Genomic DNA, 21772 nt, shown 5'->3' with positions numbered 1-21772 from the left:
ATTTTTTTTTTTTTGCTTTCTGGTGACTGGACAATGTTCAGACAGTTTCCATGTGGATGAGATCTGCAGTGACAGACAAACAACAGGAAACATGCCTCATACTTAAACGGGTTATTAAAAAATACTAACACAACTCATAAATGCATCAGATACAAGATGTTATTGACGTCAGTGACATTTTCCTCTCCTAACCATCTTATGTAATCCTGTATTATAAAGTTCTAACCTGAGGCTGCTGCTATAAAGACTCCTGCCTGCTAGACACAACATGCCCGACTCCCTCAGCTTTCTCGCTGCCTCGGGGGAGAATTTCAACACTAATTTTGCATATAACGCCACATCAACCCTTTAATTTGTGCACGGAAGGAGTCATAGTTTTTCCTTATTTATTCAAGCAGATGGCCAGATGGCATCAAAACACACAGAAGCACACAACAGCAGCAGCAGCAGCAGCAGCAGCAGCAGCAGCAGCAGCAGGCCTCACCTTCTTGTTATGAAAACAGACAGCACCTTGGATTAATGCGAAGCCCGCCCTGTGTAGGTGTGCTCCACGTACTTCGTGCAGCAGGGGAGTTAAACATTGCGGGAAACGTGCGCACTGTGCCCTCTGTGACCATGCAGGACACACCCGCTCTGCCCTGAGGATCACGGGAACATGGTTTGAGATCGGAGCGAGCAGTTCGGACACAGATGAGCATGAGGAGGTTTTTCCGAGCTCAAAGGGACGAGGACTGCAGTCAGATCCAGTATCTGACGGCCAAGTGCACCCGTCTGGCTCACGACAAAGGTAAGTCACCGAGGTCAAGGCTGTGTGACCCCGAGGGTAAAGCTACAGGGTTCAGCCTGCCACTAACTGCTGCTCTTCCCTTTTTGTTGTTTTGATGTTATTTTCAGTTTATTAGGAAACTAAAAAATAAATCTTCCCTTCTTTATATTGTTGATTAACTTGTTTGTATTATTTCTCCTCCTCTCGCTGTCATCAAAGTGCCACACAAAATAGGAGTAAAGTATGTCTCACTGTCAGTTCCATAAAACAATAAAGAACATTATAATCTTCATCAGCGTTGGAGGAAGTACTCAGGTCTGTCAGGCAGCTGTAGTAAAACCAAACTGTAGAATGCTCTGCTGCAAGTCAAAGTCATGCACTGAAAGTACGATTCAAGTAAATACTGAAGTATTACATGTACGTCATTGTGCGTTCATGTGTAAGCAGTAGATGTTAATGTTGTGGCTGATTCAGCAGAAGCTAGTTTTAAACAACTTGTATTCAGATGATTATTATAATGAATATTTTCATCTGCTGATGACTTTCGATTAATTAATTCTCTCAGTGCTATTTGTATTTATTGTGTTTTTTAAAGCAATGCATACTGCTTTTAAGTATTTAATTATTTTTTTAAAGAAGAAATCCTAAATGTTAATCCTAAAGATTATTTTACAAAGCATATAAAGAGTGATAATATATATATTTTTTAGTAAACTACCCAACATGAAATACATACAAAGCTGAATTCATTTGTAGATTAATTTTTTTTTAATTTAAAAATGCTAAATATTTAACAAAGTTCCAGCTTCCCACATGAGGACTTGTTGCTTTCCTTATTAGTTTCAGTTGATTTTTGATCATTTTGAATCATTCTGGACAAAATAAGTTGTCACGTTGTCCTCATTCAAGAAAGTAATCACCATATAAATGCCAGACCTGCAGTTTCTCTGTGGGGCCGTCTGCCCTGACTGTGCTCTGCTGTGTTTGTGGCTGCAGCAGTGTTGGACAGAGAGTTCCTGGTGTCCAAAGACAGGGAGAGGAAGCTGCAGAATGATCTGGAAGCCGCGACCGCTCGCCTCCTCCAGCAGGAGCAGCAGAACATGGAGCTCAGGATGAACCAGGACCAGCTCATCAGCAGGATCCGCCAGCAGCAGGTGGGCTGAATTACCTGTCAGAGGGGGGCTGCTCTGTAGATGCTGCAATCAATATTGTTAGAATTAACAATGGATCAGTCATCTGGCACTGCAGCGTCCCAAAACTGATAAAAAAAACAACTTTCAGACCATAAACTGGCAGCTGTTTTTAACAAAACTCTACACTTGTGATGATGTTAGACGTGTTATCTGACTGAAAGCAGATTAGATGTCAGTGTTGTGTTCCAGTTGGTTAAAATTATTTAATTCAGGTTCAAATGAAGAAGTGATCCAAAAATAAAGGCAGTCTAAATAATTAGCATTCTCTTACTAGCAGCTCAACAGGTGCATTGCTGATCCATCCATCTATCATCTATACACCTGTTAATCCTCACTAGGGTCATGGGGGGCTGGAGTCTATCCCAGCTGACTCAGGGTGAAGGCAGGGGACACCCTGGACAGGTCACCAGTCTATCACAGGGCTACACTTAGAGACAGACAACCAAGCACACTCACATTCACACCTACGGACAATTTAGAATCACCAATTAACCTCAACATGTTTTTGGACTGTGTGGGAGGAAGCCGGAGAACCCGGAGAGAACCCACGCTGCACGGGGAGAACATGCAAACTCCACACAGGAAGATCCCAGGTGGCCACCTTGCATCATTGTTGATCCGTTTTGCGTTATAATGTGAAAAGTTTATTGCCATAACAAGATGGTTTTACAAAATATATTCACGTTATAATCAGACATTTTTGCGTTATAGCTATCTACTCATTATCTTGTTATAATGTAACAATTTCATGCTACAACACGATGACTTATATTGTAATAATGAAGAGGAAGTTAAATATTTATATGATTTGAAGCTCAACTTCATACTTGGGTTGAAACATTTATAGTGATGCTACGTCTAGAGGGTCGAGCTCATTATTCCTTCTGTCCAGCTCCATGCATCCTAAAGCCCCTCTCCGTGTGCACGTTTATCACATTGTAATCCATTTCATCATTTAAAGTCCTCTACCTGCCTGAAAAAGTCTTGTCTGAAGTTACGTTGCTTATCTACGTCACAATGCGAGACATTTTCATAACACTAGACGGTTAGTTCGGCACGCCCTCGACCAGCTTCCTCACGGTCAAGTCAAGAAAGTGGCAGTGTGGCCAACATGGCCGTTAGCTTGCCATGATTCTGCTCATGCTTCAAACCAAGAGAAAACAGATGAGAAACACTTTAATCCCGATAGATTCTTGTGCCAGATATCGCTCAGAAAAAAATGACATGACATGAGAATAAATGCAGTGCCTAATAGAAAAACAATGAGATTTAAGTCCAGTTAATCACTGAAAATAAAAATAAGTAGAATAGGACTAGAATACAGCAAAGGAAGAAGTAATACTTGCAATTATTCTGAGGTATTAAAGTTCTATTGCATCTGATAATTAAATATTACACAATAAATTAAAATATATTGAACAAACTGTTTAAATGTCCTTCCTGCAGATGGGAGAGGAGTTATACAGTTTGATGGCCGCTAGTAGAAAAGAGCTAACAACCACTATGAGTCTTCACATACTGACAACAGATATGCAAATACAGGAAATGTATCTCTAGGCATATTGCAGGAACTCAGAGCAGGCATGCATTGGTAAATGTGTTTACAGGAAAGACTTCCAGCCTTTGTGTTTCCCTTCAGTGCAGCTGTAGACACGAAGCTGCACCACAACAATGATAAATAGTTCTCACATGGGAAGCAGCACAATTGCTGATTGTTGTGTGCATATGATGAGCTTTACGTTAGAGCACAGAAGGCCACTACTCGAAGAAGACACTGAGAGGGCGCTTGTTGTCTTCTCCGATCGGTGTTATGACCCAAACAGCGGTTTTTCAGCTCTGCTCAGGAGTTCCTGCTCAGGAGTTCCTTCACTTTTCTCCCATGAAAGCAGCCCTCAAAGAGCTTCTACAGGAACACTGCCTGTGGTCAGAACATACTTTATCTCAGTCTTCAGCAGCTCCGGGTAGCTAGTGCAGAGAGGACCTTATAATGATGCCACGTTTACAACTTTGGGGTGTCAAGTCTTTATACCGACATCACGACAATAGTTTCAAGACAAACTGCGACTCTCTTGGCTTTCAAAATGATCTTACATCACATGCATTTCATGGCACAAATTAAAACAGGATCAAAAACCATTTGTCTTATGCTGCTGAATACTCTACATGTTTTTTTTCCCAGGTGAGATCCCATGGGCCACACCTGAAGGGTTGTTATGGTGCATAACCAGCATTACATCACGTTCTGCTGACCAATCAGAGCAGGCTGGGCTTTTCAGGAGGAGGCCTTTAAAGAGACAGGAGTGAAAACGCAGCGTTTCAGACTGGGGCTGCCTAAATTCATATTGTTTTTAATTGCCTATACATCTATTAATGCATAGATGGTGAAAAATGTTGAGCAGTGTTTCCAAAAGATGATGGACATGAATGATATTCGGTGTCATAGAAGAGTAAAGAAACAAACAAAAAATTCACATTTAAGAAAATGCAATGAGAGAATTTGTACTTTCCCCCCTCTCAAAAAATAACTTTAATTAATTAATCAGTTAACTGTTGCGAATCTATGTCAGACAGGGTGAGAAGAGGTGCTATACAGCAACAAACAGCAGATAGAAATAATGTGTTTTTAATGTGAAACCATCAAATCAAACTTATTCTATGACACCAGAAAAAACATGATCATAAACCTGTCAATGTGCATAATCAGGGCTCTTTAATTGAACGCTCTAATGCTACAAAACTAGCTAACGTAGACTGTTTAAGCTGCTAATGAGAGTTTCCAAGAGGAGCAGAAAGGCTCCTAAGCATTCTGCCAATACACAAGAATGAAGCATTTATTCCCATTTCAGTGGCAGGTTTGGTCTCCACCGACTCCTGAGGGAAATATCTGTGTGTTTAGCTGCTAAATGCTCCAGCGGCTGCTCTCAGACTTTCTCTGCCATTTGATGCTGAACAGTAGTTGCAGTTGATTTATCACAACGTTTTACTGCAACCAGCTGCTGACTGAACTACCAGTAAATGTACCAAAACCTTTATTGAAAGAAGCTGAGAAGGGGCTGCAGAGCTGACTGATAACAATGACTCTTTTCAGTTAATCATGATTCCCGGACCAACTTTCAGCTGCGTTGTCGAGGCGTTTAGGGAGTCTTGTTAGGAATAACTACCTAAAGGTCAGTGTCAGTTCAACGCAGTGATTTTTAAAAAATGTGTGTCATTTCACCTCATTACAGTCCCTTAATTTGGATGCATGTAATCACGGCTGTGCCAGTGGGCCACGTGTGCTGCAGTTACTGCAATTACACTGGAATTGGACTACCAGTGTTAACATGTGTACAAGCAGAGGTTTTGTCAGTGGTTTTATACGTTTCTGAGTGTCTGGCTGCTCAACACAGGTTGCATGGGAATGAGCTATGAGCTGTGAGACGTTTGAACTTGAGAGATGTTTATTTTCCTTTCTCCAACCGTTTAATTTTAATGCTTTCTGGAAGCCTGGAATCAATATTTCACAGAGCAAAACAAAGACTTAAATCTTAGGGTGGGAAAAAGAATCAACATATTTTAATGTGGTAGAAGAATGTTGTTGCCTTTTTAAAAAAAAAAAAAAAAGTTTTCCTAGTACCATTAATCATCGGGGAACTCTTACGTCTCATAATTTCAGAGGATCTTAGGAGCTTATCGTGGTGTTCAAAGAGATATTTTTTCATGTATTTGGAAACTGGTGCAGTTTTTCAGCAGCTTAACATTTATCCGGTGTCTTGCTTGGAGGCTGCACAGTAACAAATGATCAGCTCTTGTAGAAACCTCTGTGGTATTTGTTGGAGATTTGGAGAGCGTGACTCCTTCACTTTCCCCACACTGATTTAATATCGTGTCAGGTTTGGGCTTGTCCTCAACTCCTTGACCTATAGGTGTGTTTGACATTTATATCAGTCAGTACTGGATAACAATACTTTGATTGGTATGTCTGAACAAGCGCTAACCTGAGAATAAGATGCATGGTAAATATGTGCCATAAACATACAAACGTGTGCTGAAATAGCATTCTAACCTGTCTGCAGGACCTGGTGGACCTGCTGCAGCAACGGGTGGTGCTGCTGGCGGAGGAGAGCTCCCGGGACGTGGAGCTGCTTCGGCAGGTCGGCACAGAGCTGCTGTGTCTGCAGAGCTCCGAGGTGAAGCTGGAGGGCCTGGTGGAGGAGCTGCATGCCGAGGCCCAGCACCGAGCCGCAGTGGCAGAAGGCCTCCAGGCAGAGCTGCAAGATGAGGCCCAGCGCAGAGCTGCACTGACGGAGAGCCTCCACGAAGAGCTGCACAGGTAGGCCCACAGCAGCTGTTCTCCCTTTGGCATGACAGGGCTGCTTTTTGGTTGGACCTCTTTGTGATTGCTTTTGTGTTTCCTGGGGCCTTTTTGCATCCCTGTGGTAGTTTGACATCTCTTGTTTTGCAGCAATTTGTGGTAACTGTGGGTGTCGATGAAGATTGTTTTGTAGCTCTTTGTAGTAATTTTGTGTCCCTTTGTGGTCATTTTCTCTTTTCGTAGTTGTTTTGTGTTTTTAGTTGCCATTTGGCATTTCTTTGTGGTTGCGCTTCCTGCCCTTGTAGCGACTGAAAGAACCTGAAACCCGGCCACAGCAGCGCATGTTGTTCTTTGCGATGTTGAATTGTTGATCTGAGCACATTCCTCCATGATCTATTGTTAAAACCTAACAAAATACAAAAATGAACATGAAGCACGAAAAGGCTGCAGACAGAAGAAGAGAAGGGACGTTAAAAGGACTAACTGTTGATTACCATCTTCAGCAAAGTGAAGCCAAATAAAGCAGTCACCAACTGCTCTGCAAACCCCGGGAAGAAAATCATCTCCAACTGTTGTCTCAAGACTGAATGAAAACATCCAGCTCAGGCCTGTAGTTTTAAGTCAGCAGTTGTCATCCAGTGCAGCTCAGACCCTGTGGGGAGTTGGCTTAGATTCAGAATTTGTTATCACATTATGGCTGCAGGAACACAGAGGCATTCATATTTACATTTTCATTAAAATTCTTGTCAAGACATCTGCTTGTGTGTGAGGGCTGGAAATAGAGATCCAGGTGAATGAATGGAATTCTAAAATAAACACATGTAAAACACTAAAATAAGAAACAGGACTTTAGTTATATCAGAACTCTAGTTATTCTAATTTATGACTATGCCTACATTCATTAAGGTTCTTTACTATTTTAGACAACCAGAAGTTTCAGATTATTCCATATTTGATGCCTCATGCAGCAGTGTTAATGTGTTAACATGTCTGCATTCACTGCTGTTAGCACATTGCTTATTCAGGCTTTTTGTGTATACATGTAAAAGGCCGTATGGATGGAATTTCCTCAACCCTTAAATAACCAATATAATGCTCTACTGTAGTAAATTACTCTGGACACAAGCAAAGTGATAATGTTTGGATGGTAAATACATTTTTTTGGTTCCGGTTTTTGTCGTTCACAGTAAAACAGCTGAGCTGGAAGAGTTACAGGACATCAACAAAACCCTGAGAAAGGAGCTGAAGAATCTCCGAAGAGCTCATCAGGAGGAGGTAAGGAACAAAGTTTAGGTTTTGTGCATATTAAGGTAAAAGAAAAGTCTGACTATCCAGTACTAACAGTGCAAAGACTTGACAGATGGTGTGTCAGGGAGGAGGGCAGCTCGGATACACAGATACATAATGACACATGACACAGACCACCCAGCCAGCCCTTCATCCTTCTTCCTTCTGGCTGACTGCCCATGAACAAGAAGGCTCTTTTTAGCAAAGCTTTGCTCCCACAAAATAGGTAACCCACCAAGGGTGCAAAAAAAATAAAAAAAAAATCCAGACCAAGTTGTCTAGCATCATGTCTGTGTCCCTACGGTGACCCTGAATTGGAAAGTAACACCTATATGTACGTCTGTATGGATTACGAGCAATAGTTGTATATAAAACATAGATTTAGCCTCCATTTCTGAAAAGTAAGGCTACCACAGAAATGCCTTAAACCTGCATTCTTTCTCATGGCCTGCAGGGGGCATTGCATAGAGGTCAATGACAAATACCCTCTCACCTAATATTTCATCTCAGCAAACATTTTCCTCATAGGTTTGTGATCTCAGTTGACAGTTTCAAGTCTCCCTCAATCCATCGTGGTGTTCATTTAGTAAATTATGGTCCTATTCAGAGTAAACTAGACGATGACGCAGGGTATGTTTTAGGCCAAATTGACAGACGGCTGCCGTATGACCAGTGGTGTATATTCATACAGCACATCTACCTTAGAGATACTCGATGATTCTCAGTCACACAAACCAAAAATATCAAGGCTGCCATGCAAAGTGCTCGTCTGCCATTGAGAACAACTTTGGATTCTATGTTTTGCCCGAGAACCCTTTGGCATGCTGATGAATAGGGGATGCGTCATGCAACACCTTCAGATGTCTCTAGAATTCATTCTGCAGCATGATATTGAACCCATTGGTGCCATTAGTGGACAACCTGATCTACCGTCTGACCTACTGTGTGCAGTGTGTTGTTGAGTCCTTGGTCAGATCCAGCCATCACTCGTTGCGTCCAGGTTCAAAAAACCAAGATGGCGACGGCTTCAACACACCAATCCACAAACCAATGCGTGCCGTTACTGTCTTTACATTAGTCTTTTATATACAGTCTATGGCGAGAAGTAAATTTAAAGTGAATTTAAAGTACAGTGGAGTGCAAAATTATTTGTCACTTTAGATGTTTAGATTCTTACTCATCATGCATCACCTTCAGATGTGTCTAAAAGACGTCTGCAGCATTATATTGAGTCCAAACATCCAGTCAGAGTCACAAAAAACTGCCTTCAGCCACAAAAAATAACAACACGTGGTTTAACCCTGATCTCAGCAGCATGGAGTCAGTGTTTGGTTACATGAAGAGGCACTGAGACAGACTCACTTCTCACATTCTTGGAGCAACATACCTGCCAAGTACCTTGACAACCTGTGAGCAAGTGCGGTTTAGTTTTTGTAATCACATGTTTTTTATAGTTTGGTATGCCACTCGAGGACTAAAGGACGATCAGCTGGATTGTTGCAGTGTCAGTTTCTTTCCAGCAGATGTCGGGATTGGACACGTTGTTCCAAACCGGCCTTTCAATTGGACACAAGTACAGTCAACAAATACCAGACTTGTAATGGTTTTTAAAATGAATATGGGATATTTCTCTTTGTAGAGCCTTGCAGCCAGCTCCTTCAGTCAGAAGCAGTGGATTAGCACGGTGCTGTTTCAGGCTAATTTAGGTCAACGTGGCGCGATGCCAGCTCAAAACAGTGAATAATGACCTGCTGCTGGATTTTGGATAATTAATTTTCATGAAACATAAAACCTCAAGGTTCAAATTGATGTACTGAGGCCAAATTTTAAAAAACTATAACTACTTCACAGAGCGCTCTAATTCAGATTTTGCTGGCATTTAGTTTGTATTAATGTGTGTTGGGTCTGGGCATTACTGAAACATTCCTTTGCACTGTCAAGATTTTTTTTTATTTACACTTGGCTTCAAAGACTCACTCCCTCATTGGCCTCTGCTTCAACCAGTCCATCAAACAGCAAACAATCCAGGTCTACAATTATCTTTCCTCTGAGACGTCTGCACAAGGCCAAGAGAACAGAACAACAGACCGCAGTGTCAGTGAAAAACCTAATGAGAACATTTATTTGGAGGCGGTGAAGTATTGTGAAAGTCGTGGGAGCTGAAGGGGAAACAAACTGATGCTGCCTCGCTTTTTCTTTTTGAGGTGAGGGAACTGCAGCGGGAGAACGAGGGCAGTCTGAGGAAACTGCAGGACACGGCAGAGCAGTTTGAGTGGCTCTGTCAGCAGCAGCGCTACTGGATGTGTTGTGTAAAGAGGTGGGTATGTTTATATCTCTACCTGTATCAAACCTTTAAAGTCTACACACAAAAAATGTACACAGACCTCAAGCTGAGGACACACTATTACATTTATTACCCGATTACTGGATGTGAAACTTCTCTGCTTGTCTTTCTATCTGTCTTGAAGTATTTTTAAAAAGCAGCAGCATGTGCACATCAGAATTAAATAATATGCAACACAGAATCTGCTAGTGTCAACACAAAATAGTTTTTTAAAATCTAAATTCTGAGATTTTGTGATATTTTGCTCCCATATTATGTCTTCTTTCAGTCTAGCAGAAAAGAAAACATCCAAAACAGACATCCAAATGCATATTTTGCAAAATTTTGACTCTTTGCATCTGTGGATTCAAAATATAACACATATTTTAAGGGTATTTTCTCAAAAATGAGTTTCTCCTCTTACTTTGAGTCAGAAATCTTCACTTCAGTTGCATTTACATACACCAAACTTTTTGGATTTGTTCATATATCATCCATATCCTGATGAACAAACATTTTATTCTTAAAAACATGGTGAAAATTGATTTTTGGCTGTTGACAGCATTCTTTGATTCATAGTGTCATGAAAAGAGAGATCCAAAAATTCCCTCAGTAAAAACCTTTATATCTAATATGTCTAATGGGCATTTTTAGAGATGCAATACCTTGTTTGCATATTTCAGGGATAGAACAATATAGGGGGGCTGCAAGGTACTGTTGCCTCGCAGCAAGAAAGTCGTTGGTTTGTGTCCCGGTGGGGGCACCTTTCTGTGTGGAGTTTGCGTGTTCTCCCCGTGCAGTGTGGGTTCTCTCTGGGTTCTCCGGCTTCCTCCCACACAGTCCAAAAACATGTTGAGGTTAATTGGTGATTCTGTAGGTGTGAATGTGAGTGTGCTTGGTTGTCTGTCTCTAAGTGTAGCCCTGTGATAGACTGGTGACCTGTCCAGGGTGTCCCCTGCCTTCACCCTGAGTCAGCTGGGATAGACTCCAGCCCCCCATGACCCTAGTGAGGATTAAGCGGTGTATAGATAATGGATGGATGGAACAATATAGGGATTATGATTGGGGTGGTACACATGAGGCATCCCTGGTCTCCCATCTGAACTTAAATTGAGGAAGTACAACATGACCTTCATAGAATTAAAAAAGGAAATATTGTGTGGTGCAGTCAGTGTAGGTGCTGCATGAAATGCAGTTTCTGACGCCTGCTTCTTGGCAATAAATAGTGTCAATTTAAACTTTGCCACAAACTCACATTCATTAACAGACTCTTATCTAAAGCAGCTCACGTTTAGGAAGTAAACTCTGAAGGCTGAAGGACATTTCTGCATTTCCGACAGGAAAAGCTGGAAACCAACCCCACAATTTATGTCCTACTTCAGCCAGACCTCTTACTGCTGCTTCCTTTATAGATTAATCAGCTGCATCTCGACACTCTCTAGATTTTGTACAAAGATGTGCTGAGGTGTCGGTTTCTCGCAGGTTCAAGGACTGCCTGGTGGAAGAGAGGGAGATTTTCCTGCGACAGGTCAACATGCTGGAACAGAAGGCTGAGAAGCTCAAGAAGAGTTCACGTGACGGCAGTTCAACACAGAGCCTCGTCTGCCCTCTAAAGGACACAGAGAGCTGCATCAGGTATGAAGAGATTTCATCAGGAATCAATCTATAGCAAAGCATTTAAAAAAGAACATCCAAATCAGTTTACATTCTGCAATGTTTAATTCCTCTTCTGTTTTCCACCTCAGCTCACTCTCTGCATGGCACCAGTTTAACCTGCCTTTCTTTTTCAATCAGTATAACATCGTGGGATGCGGATGCAGTGACTGATCTGGAGTCTCAAGTGGAGAACTCAAACATGCTGTACGAAGAGCTCTTTAACCAGGTATCGGCGCTATTTTTCTACCTAATGGTCGCGTGTTGCAGGTCCCATCTGAGGAACCTTCTCTTGCTGCATCCTAAAGGTTCCTCAGAACATCTCTGCACTTCACATCTGACGTGTCTTTCAAAGCCTTAGGGGTGAAATATTAGAGCTTCATTAGGGTGGTAATATTCTTCTGAGTACGGCTGCCAATCCCCAGAGGAGCTGAAGTGCTGTCAGTTCCTCCACAAATTACGAGGGTGTCTTGGATAAACATGTCTAAGTGAGGTTTGTCTCTCTGCCGTGGAGGACATTCGAAGCTCTGTCACGTCTGACTTCCACAAACTTCAGGCTGCAATTATTTCTTTACTCCCTAATTTGACTTTTCAGCTCTGCTCTGTTTTATCTGTAAAATGCCAGAAAATAGTGAAAACTGTTTGAATTTCCGCACAGTGAAAAGAGATATATTCACATTGGCTGTTTCATTCAAGAAACGCACTAAATCCTCTCATTTGAAAAGTTAAAAGCCAAAAATATCTGTCATTTTGCTGGGAAATAGATTAATTTATTATCAAAATCTTTGAGGAATTTTCTGTCAGTCACCACAGAATGTTTGTTGTAGCTTTACCACGAATATTTGTTGTAACTCTAAGTTTCCGGACAGAAACTTTTTGGAAAATTGAAATGCTTACTGGCTCTATTAATATGTTACATGAACCCTCATGTGAGTCATTATTTTACAAGTTTTAAAGAAATCTGGTGCTGGTCTCAGCACTGAAATCCAAAAAACAGAGCTAATATTCATCTGGACGTGACTGCCAGTCCCTACAGGAGTTGCCGTTCAGCCAGAGGTCTCACAGAACTCTGATACTCTCATTGTTGTTTTTTGACATTTAATGATGAGTTAAGGACTTTATGTAATCAATGGACAACCGCAGAATGTTCTATAAAGAACAGAGAGTATCGCCATAAACTTCTAGTTTCCGTTTCAAAAAGAAACAAGCGTTCATCCATCTTGACGGCCGAGGACGTCACAGACTCTGTGTACAGATCCAGATGTGTGTCTTGCTCCAACGCTGTCTGCGTTCTGGCTTTTAGTCGTCTATAACTTGTTCCTGGTCAAGGACTCAAATACAAAATATTTGCATGTGATGCTTGGTATGTTTTTTTGTCCATACATCACAGTAGATGTGTTGCTGCACCTGCACTTTCCATCACTAATGTACATGCTTGTTCAGGCTGTCCAGTATGTTCAGTACACATAATACCACGAGGTAGCTTTCTACTGTTGGAGCTTCGGGGAGGTTCAAGGTGCCAACACACAGTTACATGTTGGCTCTTTCAGGCTTCCTGTTTCCATTGCGGTGCAGGATCAGACAGCTTCAGCTGCACCGCAATGACAAATAGTTACTGGATGAAACTTCAGTCCTACAAGCACATAGTTAATGGAGAAATGGAGGTTTGTTATGTTAGACTATATGGTGAACTTTACATTGAAGACGATGTTACAGAGGAGAAGAGTGCGTTGAGTTTAACGGATCAGTATCACTCCAACCCCTGATGTAGGCACTTTCTTCTTCACCAAAAACAGCCCAGAGTAAAGTTCTTCTTATGGTTGGAACATGCATGAGTAGTGGAAAACGGACCAAAAAAACAAACAAACAAACAAACACTAAATTGCTTTCACTTCTTGTCACATCCCTAACGACTGCCACTGTAACAGGCTGACAGTGAAGTAAATTATTCTTGCCGTTGTGTTGATTTGCCACCTGAAACAGTCACCGTACTGGGATGTATACATGAACTGTAAGCTGGCTTGTTTGGGGTCAACAGAGAAGGTAGCTCCATGTTTTTCCTCTTGTTCCTGTATTTTTTGCCTTTATTTTCTCAGAGAGCTGGGTATATTATGCAATGAAGGCCTTTCAGCCCAAAACTGAACAGGAGGCGCCTGTTTGTCATCAGGCCATATTTTGAGTCCCTTTTCTTCTGCTAAATTTGTCTTTTATCACTTTACAGTAAACACAAAAGTGGACGATTAACAAACAACTAATGCTCTGTGTTTGGACAGCCTTTTTTCTGGGTTATTTTATTTATCTGAACCCCTAAAGCTGTAGGCTACAGTACTTTAGGTTTTTTTTTAATGTCAGCACTATCTTTGCAGCAATCGCTTCTGCGTTTCAAAATCTCTGGATTGGAGACAAGTGCAGATCTCAGGGGGAAACATTAGAATTTCAAAACACAGGGTATAGTTTTCAGATATTTATCAGGGCACAGCTGCCAGTCCACTCGCAGGCATGTCGTGGTGCCACAAAGTTTTCTAGAAAACTCCTACACGTGCACAGAAGTCTCATCGGTGTTTTCTATTTTGCCTGGCTGCCGCGTATCCTAACAAGTAGACACGTGTTCAGACAGACTGCATTCAGGGAGGAAGACTGACTGTCCATAGAAGACACCAGCAGAGGGCACACAAGCTGAAACAGTGTAGGAGTTCATATTTTGAATATAACAGATGAAACAATCTGTCAACCCCTGTAAAAAATCAGTGTATAAAGTTAAAATTGGTAAAACTGGAAACTCTTAAAGAATCACCGGTTAAAGATTAACATTCAGTCCCAGTAGGAAACACAACGCAGTAATCAATGTGTTAAACTACATGTCAGCTATGACGTGTTTGTTGCATCCTGGTGTTGAACTAATAGATTTTACATCAACATCTAAGTTGTCGTTCCTTTTTATGACTGTGGAATTTGTTGTGCACCACTTCCAGTGTCCAAGATCGAAGTGTGTAAACTCATCCAGAGGTAATGGCAGGTACAGCCTGTTTTCTCTTCTTGTTGATGTCACTATGAAGATGTCAATAGAGATTTCGGACACAACCCCACATTTTCTGAACTGCAAATCAACCTTATATGCCGCAAAGCTGGATGGAGTGAGAACCTTCACTTTAGTGGCTGTCTGGTTCTTGATGTGTTGCTAAGTTTTGGTTATACTGCAGAATAAAACTGGGTGTAAAACTCAATGACATCATTCTGTTCTGTTACTTTTAAATACCTGAGTTTATATCATGAAAACCTCAAAATAATACAAATGAGCTTCTAATTTTCACCTTGAGCTGCTTTAAGGCTCTTTGATGGGTCATTTGAAGGTAAACAAAGCAGAAACTGTAACACTAGGAACCTCAACTGAGAGACTTCCTACCTCTAACATATGAACATTTGTCGAAGGCGCAGTTAAACATTTTGCAAAATACACTCATTGACTTTCTTACCGAGAGTGTCTATTAAATATGAAGCTGGAGCGAACAGCCAGCTGAGACTCCAGTAGGTCAAGAAACAGGCCTGCATTTCATCCTGGGTGCACTGCAAGTCAGGCAGCAGGTTAGAGTGGACACCGAGGAGTCCTGACTCTGGTGTTGCGACTAGTTTTGGGAATGTGGAAGTTCACCTGTTTGGTAGGGAAGGAACCGGAGCTAGTGAGGAAGGTGGAGCGGTACCAGCTGGAACAACATGTTGGAGCACCCAGTGGCTCATAAGTGCACCTGGCACCTTGGGCCAAAGACCAATGATTGACTTTGTATAGTAAAGAGAGCTGTGAACTGATCCCTACCTGGTGCTGAGCTGGACCTGATGCTGGGGAGGGCTGCTGCACAGACCTCGTGAACCCAAACTCGTAGTGAAGTTGAGCTGGGGACGTCTGGCGGAGGCCCCCTGTCCATGAAGTCTTCAACTCCCACCTCCTGAAGAGTTTCTTGTGAATCCCAGAGGATGTTGGGGACACAAAGTCTGAGTGGGAAATGTTCAAAGCCTCCATTTCCGAGGAGACTGTCAGGAGCTGTGGTCACAATGATTAATTCGTCTTGTAAGGGCAAAGTGCACAAGTAGCTGCCTTTGGATTTTAGAAATGATCCCTCAAGAGCGACCAGTTTAATCTTTTAAAATCTTTGGATCAGAGACAAGTGCAAAACACAGCAACATTCATGAGAGGACGGCTGCCAGTCCCCTGTGGACTTGGAGGGCTGCCAGAACATTCATAAAACTGATACTTCATGGGCACTGGAGTCTAATCAGTGTTTTATTTTTTCTGTCTGTCTGCTGTATGCTTTGAAAAGTTAGAGGGCTTTGAGGAACTTTCAGTGGCAAAGCCATTTTGCAATCAAACCTCACAATGTCCCTCAAAGAGCTCCTTCAGGAAGCGTTCACAAATCCTGACAGGGCCGCAAACACTTCATCCTCCTGGTGGATTTTTATAATGAAAGGTGTTTGCTGGCCGCTTTGGGGATTTTTTAAAGCCCCCACATCATCAGAATGACAAGTTCAGTGTTTTAAAAACTGAGGATAAGAAGAAGCCTGACAGACAGAACATAAGGCTAATACTCGCTGCCAGTCCCCAGAGGAGCTGCCGGCCTGCCAGAGCCTTCAGAGACGGCTGATGCTTTCTGGGCACCGGAGTCACATCAGGCCTTTACACTGTCTGTCTGTCGGCTGCACATGGCTTCCTCCCAAGCAGTCCGGGTCCTCTTCCAAAGCAGCAAAGAGATGACTAATAATGACTGGAGGGAGGTGATTGCCAATAGCCTCTGTGCTTCATTCCCCTCACCTCTCACAGGCTCTGCAGTGCATTTCTTTGGATAATTATTCTGATTGAGTGCAGATGATGTTGAGTGTTTTTTTTTTTTCCCCCCCCTTCTTTCAGTCCCTGCAGAGCTGCGAGCAGGAGGAAACTTAGCTGGAGGAGCAGGGACCGCCGGAGACATGGAGGAAACAGCCCTGATAAAACACATTACCAGCCCTGACATAATTTATATAAACGGCTGATTCACATTGTGTGGACAGAAGCATCGTTTCTGGATGACAGGGGGAAAAAGGAAAGCTTTTCGGCATTATGAGAGACATTTGAGGTGTATCTCAGTCAGGATGGTTTATATCTTGGAGCTTTGATTATGTCTGGGCTGAATATGGTTGAAAAGTGGATCTTTTTCTGACATGAAGGTTAACGAACCTGCTTCACCTTGAAATATAAACGTTGAAACACTGTTAGGTCAGTTGTGCGACACTGGTTTTGTGACATAGCATGACAAGAAGTCATTCTAACACATCTTTTCCTGTATGTCAAGGATAAATAGCCTCTTTGTCCTCAGACCTGAGCAGACACCATCAGAGATCTTTAGCTTCATGTTGTAAATACTGTATACTGGTATAACAGAACTTACTGCTGCAAGAAATCTGCACCTCCTAATGCAAAAATCCCAACTCGGTAAAGTTTCTGTCAGTTCTTTTTTAGCTATGTGTTGTGTTACAATTAGCAGACACGTTGTGTATTAACGATACTTGACACTTCGTTAATTAATGGTAGCAAAATACTAGTAATGTTTCCATAATACAATATTTATGATGCACTTTTAAAATATACTTGTTTTGTTTTTCCGTATTGGCTTCCATTTTGTATTTATACCTAATAAAAATGTTTAATCACAATTAAAATTACATGCATTTTTTTTTTACGAATGTTTTTTAAAATTATTATTAACACTTATTTACAAAAATAAATAAATAAATAGTGTGTCTTGTGCAGAATTGCAGTCACATAAGTTCGATCCATCTCAGCAGTATCTGAAAATAAAAGCAGGAGGAAAATAAAACATTTTAAAATAAGAATATCAAGTGTTTCTTCTTCACCTGAACTAACTGAGCCTGCTGCCAGAGGCTGGGTGAGTGGAACAAACACTCCAAATCAAATATCCAACATGACCCATGTAAAAATCTGTTCTTTTTGGATCTCTACCATGGAGGTAGAGAGAGCAAATTTAGCTATGCTATACACAATCATGCAAAATACAAAGGCTAAAATTAACCAGCGTTAAATTTGAGCCTCGTTTTAACTTTGATATCCAGACATCTTTTGACCTATCATTACTAACTGGGACGTTTTTCCTGAAGGCATTTTCTCACTCCCATGTCTCTTCTTGCACACACTTCTGTTTATTGTCTTTGGTCATCTTCACTTACAGTTTATTTTCCTGTCCTCAGGCGGGGAGCCCTATCAACGGACACCAAAAACCTCCATGAGGACAGAAGCCTGGAGCCTGAAATCGTCTTTACCTTCTCTTCCCACCTTCTGCAAACCAGAGGATAACTACTAGATGTTTGTGTGTGTGGTTAGCTTGCCTCCCAGTCATTGTTTTAAAAAGCCAAAAAGTCTTGGAAAAACAAACCTGTGAAACCATGCATTCATTGTTTTTCTTCCACTATTGTTCACAATGATAGACGACTGAATTAAAACATAAACATACAATGCGCCGCTGTCCTGCCTTTCGCTGTCACACGTGCGCATCACATGTGAATCAAGTTGTCTGGTCACATTTTTCGGTAATTGTCCATTATTCAGACCTTGTAATCAGCACCACTAACAAGGGCATAAGCACCTGAGAATGTTCTCTTTTGTTGTTTTGCCAGTGAATCCTCGCAGGAAAACCAGCAGCTGGCGCGCAGAGGAAACAACAAACGTGTTGTTTTGACCCAAATGAAGCTCTGCTGATTGTTCCCCTGCTGCTACATCCTTACTCAGATCAGCAGATCTTTTCACTTATCACTTGGGTTTCTCTTGTCAGCAAGAGTCTAAAACGAGAGTGAGGTTATTTAGCTCACGTTAATGACGTTGACTCATCATATGTGAACCATATGAGGCTCATGTGGCGCAAAAGGCACCAGCAGTTTGCAGAAAATGGGCCAAGTCATTTGAAGCATGCGTTTTGTCACATCACACGTTAACTGTTGTTGCAGCAGTGGGCCACAAGGAAATGACAAGTAGTGATGACGTGGTGGAAAGAAACTGAGTACATTTACTTAATTTGCTTATATTTTAACGTTTTCGTTGCTTTATTCCTTCACTTCATGACCTTTCAGAGGGAAACTTTGTACTTTCTACACATTTATCTGACAGCTTAAGATGAACATTTGAAACACGGGATAATGTAGCAAGCTTTTAAAATGCAACACATCGTTAAAGATTCAATAAGTGGTTTTCAACCTTTTTGGCTTCTAAATTAAAGCAATCAAGCTCAGTTTCAGATGTCTACGAGTTGCTCCACCAAATTTAGATTTCTCCCTCCAAACCTCTCACATGGTTTCGTTTCAATAAATGTTCAAATGACCCCGAAATTAAATGAAAAACTGAAAACACACTTATCAGGACTTTATTACTTCTTGCCTCTCCCATTAACCGTATCCTGATCCCTCATATTTATTTTCTGTCTCTGCATATAAAACTGGATATAAAATGGTTCCAACCAGCTCCACCTGCAGCAGTAACATGCTGCTGACACACTGATGCTTCACTATTAAAGAGTCCCTCTGGTGAACAAAAAGATGTTTTTTACCTCGTTAACATGCCCTTATGGTGTTTTTTTTATATGCTCAAAGGCACATCATGAGTGAAATAAGCAGTTAACGCCACGGCCGAGCATTTCCAAGAAGAAGCTGCAGTGTATCAATAAAAGTCTCTAAAGATGGACCAACCCTGTCAGCTTGCAGCGTTGGGCTTTCCTATTATTATTTTTCTTTAGAAATGGTTTTCGGGTCAAACTAGTACTGTATTACAATTTGCTGTTGTGTAGTGCAGAGTAGTTTCACAGTGTTTGAGCGGAGCTGTGGGTGAGCTGGTGTGCTCAAACTGCACTGAAAGCCAGACAGATCTGCACTTTCTGGAGGGAGCGACGGTGCAGTTTTACATCTAAGACTCTAAAACGCCTAAATATGCAACTTTTTAGGGGTTTAATCAACGACTGGAGAGACTTGATGATCCAATGATGTCATATATAAGATAATATCAGTCACATTCTGCTGCTTATACTTTGACATAAGTACAATTTTTCTTGTAAGACTTCAATTTGTAATGGAGAATATTTACGTCTTTTCTGGGAATGTCTTGTTCTAACCTCAGACATGGGGATAAGGTCGATCAAGTCATTTTTCTGACTTTACTGATCACTTTCAGCATGAACCCGATCCTTTGTTTACATCTGCTGTCACACAGGTGTAGTAAAGGTAGAGCACAATCTGGACGTGTGGGATGACGCAAATTTCTGAATAATTTTCTGAAAGCAATGCATCTATATCAGCCAACAGCAGACATTTGTCCTGTGCAGATGCTTTTTAAATCATCGGCCATTGGATACAGGCCGCTAACGCCAGTTTGTTACATATAGCACTAGGATACAGAAGTGCTGTCCTGGTTGATCACAGTTTTTCTCAAAAAAAAAAATAGCTTGATGAGGTCATGTCTGGTCTTAATCTTAATACTTAACTGAATGAGGTCAATTTGTAATGTTGTAGGTGGATTTACATAATAACAAACTTTACCTGAATACTTATTGATCAGTTATTTATTTAAACTTAATTAACCTTTTCCTCTATTGGAAAGCACTTTGTCTTCTTGTCTGTTGTTTTAAATGTGCTGCATAAATAACAGTGACTTAACTAGGTTTTAAAGGATCTGAATATTTCTTCCACCATTGTTTCCATCTGTCACCACTCACAGCCTCTAAGAAGCCCATCGAAGTCAACTTACAGATGCAAAACGAGGCATGGCAGAGGCCTTCAAAAAATTCTAATTCTTCGTTGCTCTGCAGTCAATAGTTTGTCATGAAAAACGATACCTCTGTACACTCTTTTGGTTTGCACTATCTGACAAAATGCCTTAAATTTGGCCTAACCGGTTCCGTCAGGCGGCACTCTGGGTGGTCCACGTGTATCTCTAAGTAGCCCGTCCTTGACAGAGCCCGAATGTCACCGTAAAGCAATGCGTGCACGCATTTAGAGGGGTTGTGCAACACCGAGGTCGGGGGCAGAGGTAGCACAGGCGAGGTGATGCTGTTCTCAATTAGACGTGGCTTTACTGTACGTCTCGTCAGAAAGGTGTGGCCCCCGGATTTGCGGCGGCGCCCCTGACCACGAGGGACATCGGTGGCAGCGGCAGCAGCTTTGCCCTCTGACTGCCAAGCGCCAAAAGAGTCTGACCTAAATGGGCTGTGAACGGCTGAGGTGTAGCCAGAGATTAACAACGTGTGGCAGCTGGAAACAGGTCGCGTTCGCACACAGTAAATACTGCTGCACCCTTCCATGCAGAACGAGAGTCAGACGTTATAGGCGTTATTAATAGAACAATTATAGGTACGGCAAGAATAGCATGTTTATGTCCAAGCGTCGTCACAGCCAGGGAAAACACATTACAGACATTTAACACCAGGATATACCCATTAAAAAAGTGAGACTTGTTAAAATAGAGACCAGGAGACTCGTATTTCCACGTGTGACTTTTGTCTGTGCACTTGCTTATACAAACACAGATTATGTGGTACAAGCATGTGCTGTCCATGGCTTATATGGATTATAAAGAGCACCACATGTGTTTGGAAAAAGTTCAGTGATTGTGAATAGAAAGTGTTTATTAAACATTTATGAGAGCTGGAGAAATACCCCTCTGTCTCTCGCTCGCAAAATACACAAAGTTGTTTGCGGTCCGGAGCTTCAGCTAAAAGACAAAACGTTAAGCGAAACACGGAGTCACGTCTTATTCGCTCCTCATGGAGACGAGACTTCAATCCAAACGAGTTGAAAGTTGTTTACTCCCGTGTCCTCTGTGTGTACTGCTGTTTGGGTTCGTCGGATTGATTACTATGGATGCTTTGGGAGTTTTTTTTTGCCTCTTCGGCGAAGGAGGCGAACTGCTCGGTTGCATGCTAATGTAAAACAGAGCGGGATGGTTCGGCTTTCCCTCTGACACTGTTTGGATGAGTATGTAAATGTTTAACAGTGGCGTGAGTAAACACACACAAGGGTTAGGTGTCAGGACTTTGAGTGGGCCTTGTTTGGCGACGGACGATCTTAAGTGTTGACGCCCATGCTGAGAACTGCGAGCAACCTCACGACACAAAGTCGTACATAAACACTGAACTATTCTCGCCGTAAAGAAACAATGACGTCACATGTAGAGGAATCCTTTCTGTAAACAAAACAAATAGCTGAGATGCAGAACCTGGCAAAGTGCTTGAGAG

General features: G+C 41.8%; 1 protein-coding gene across 1 annotated transcript; it reads left to right on the top strand.

Moving 5' to 3' along the window:
* Positions 1 to 555: 555 nt before the first annotated feature.
* LOC103364148 (hyaluronan-mediated motility receptor) lies at positions 556 to 18061 on the top strand. Its single transcript, XM_008291178.1, has 8 exons — positions 556 to 787; positions 1766 to 1920; positions 6015 to 6271; positions 7441 to 7528; positions 9745 to 9857; positions 11346 to 11498; positions 11658 to 11745; positions 17748 to 18061. The coding sequence occupies exons 1-8, from the start codon at positions 691 to 693 to the stop codon at positions 17784 to 17786; spliced, it is 990 nt and encodes a 329-aa protein (XP_008289400.1). The 5' UTR covers positions 556 to 690; the 3' UTR covers positions 17787 to 18061.
* The last annotated feature ends 3711 nt before the right edge of the window (positions 18062 to 21772 follow it).

Source organism: Stegastes partitus, unplaced genomic scaffold (genome assembly GCF_000690725.1).
Source record: "Stegastes partitus isolate 25-593 unplaced genomic scaffold, Stegastes_partitus-1.0.2 Scaffold16, whole genome shotgun sequence".
In the NCBI taxonomy this organism is placed as follows: Eukaryota; Metazoa; Chordata; class Actinopteri; family Pomacentridae; genus Stegastes; species Stegastes partitus.
The sequence above is the reverse complement of the archived record's forward strand: the minus strand, read 5'-3'. Positions and strand labels throughout refer to the sequence as shown.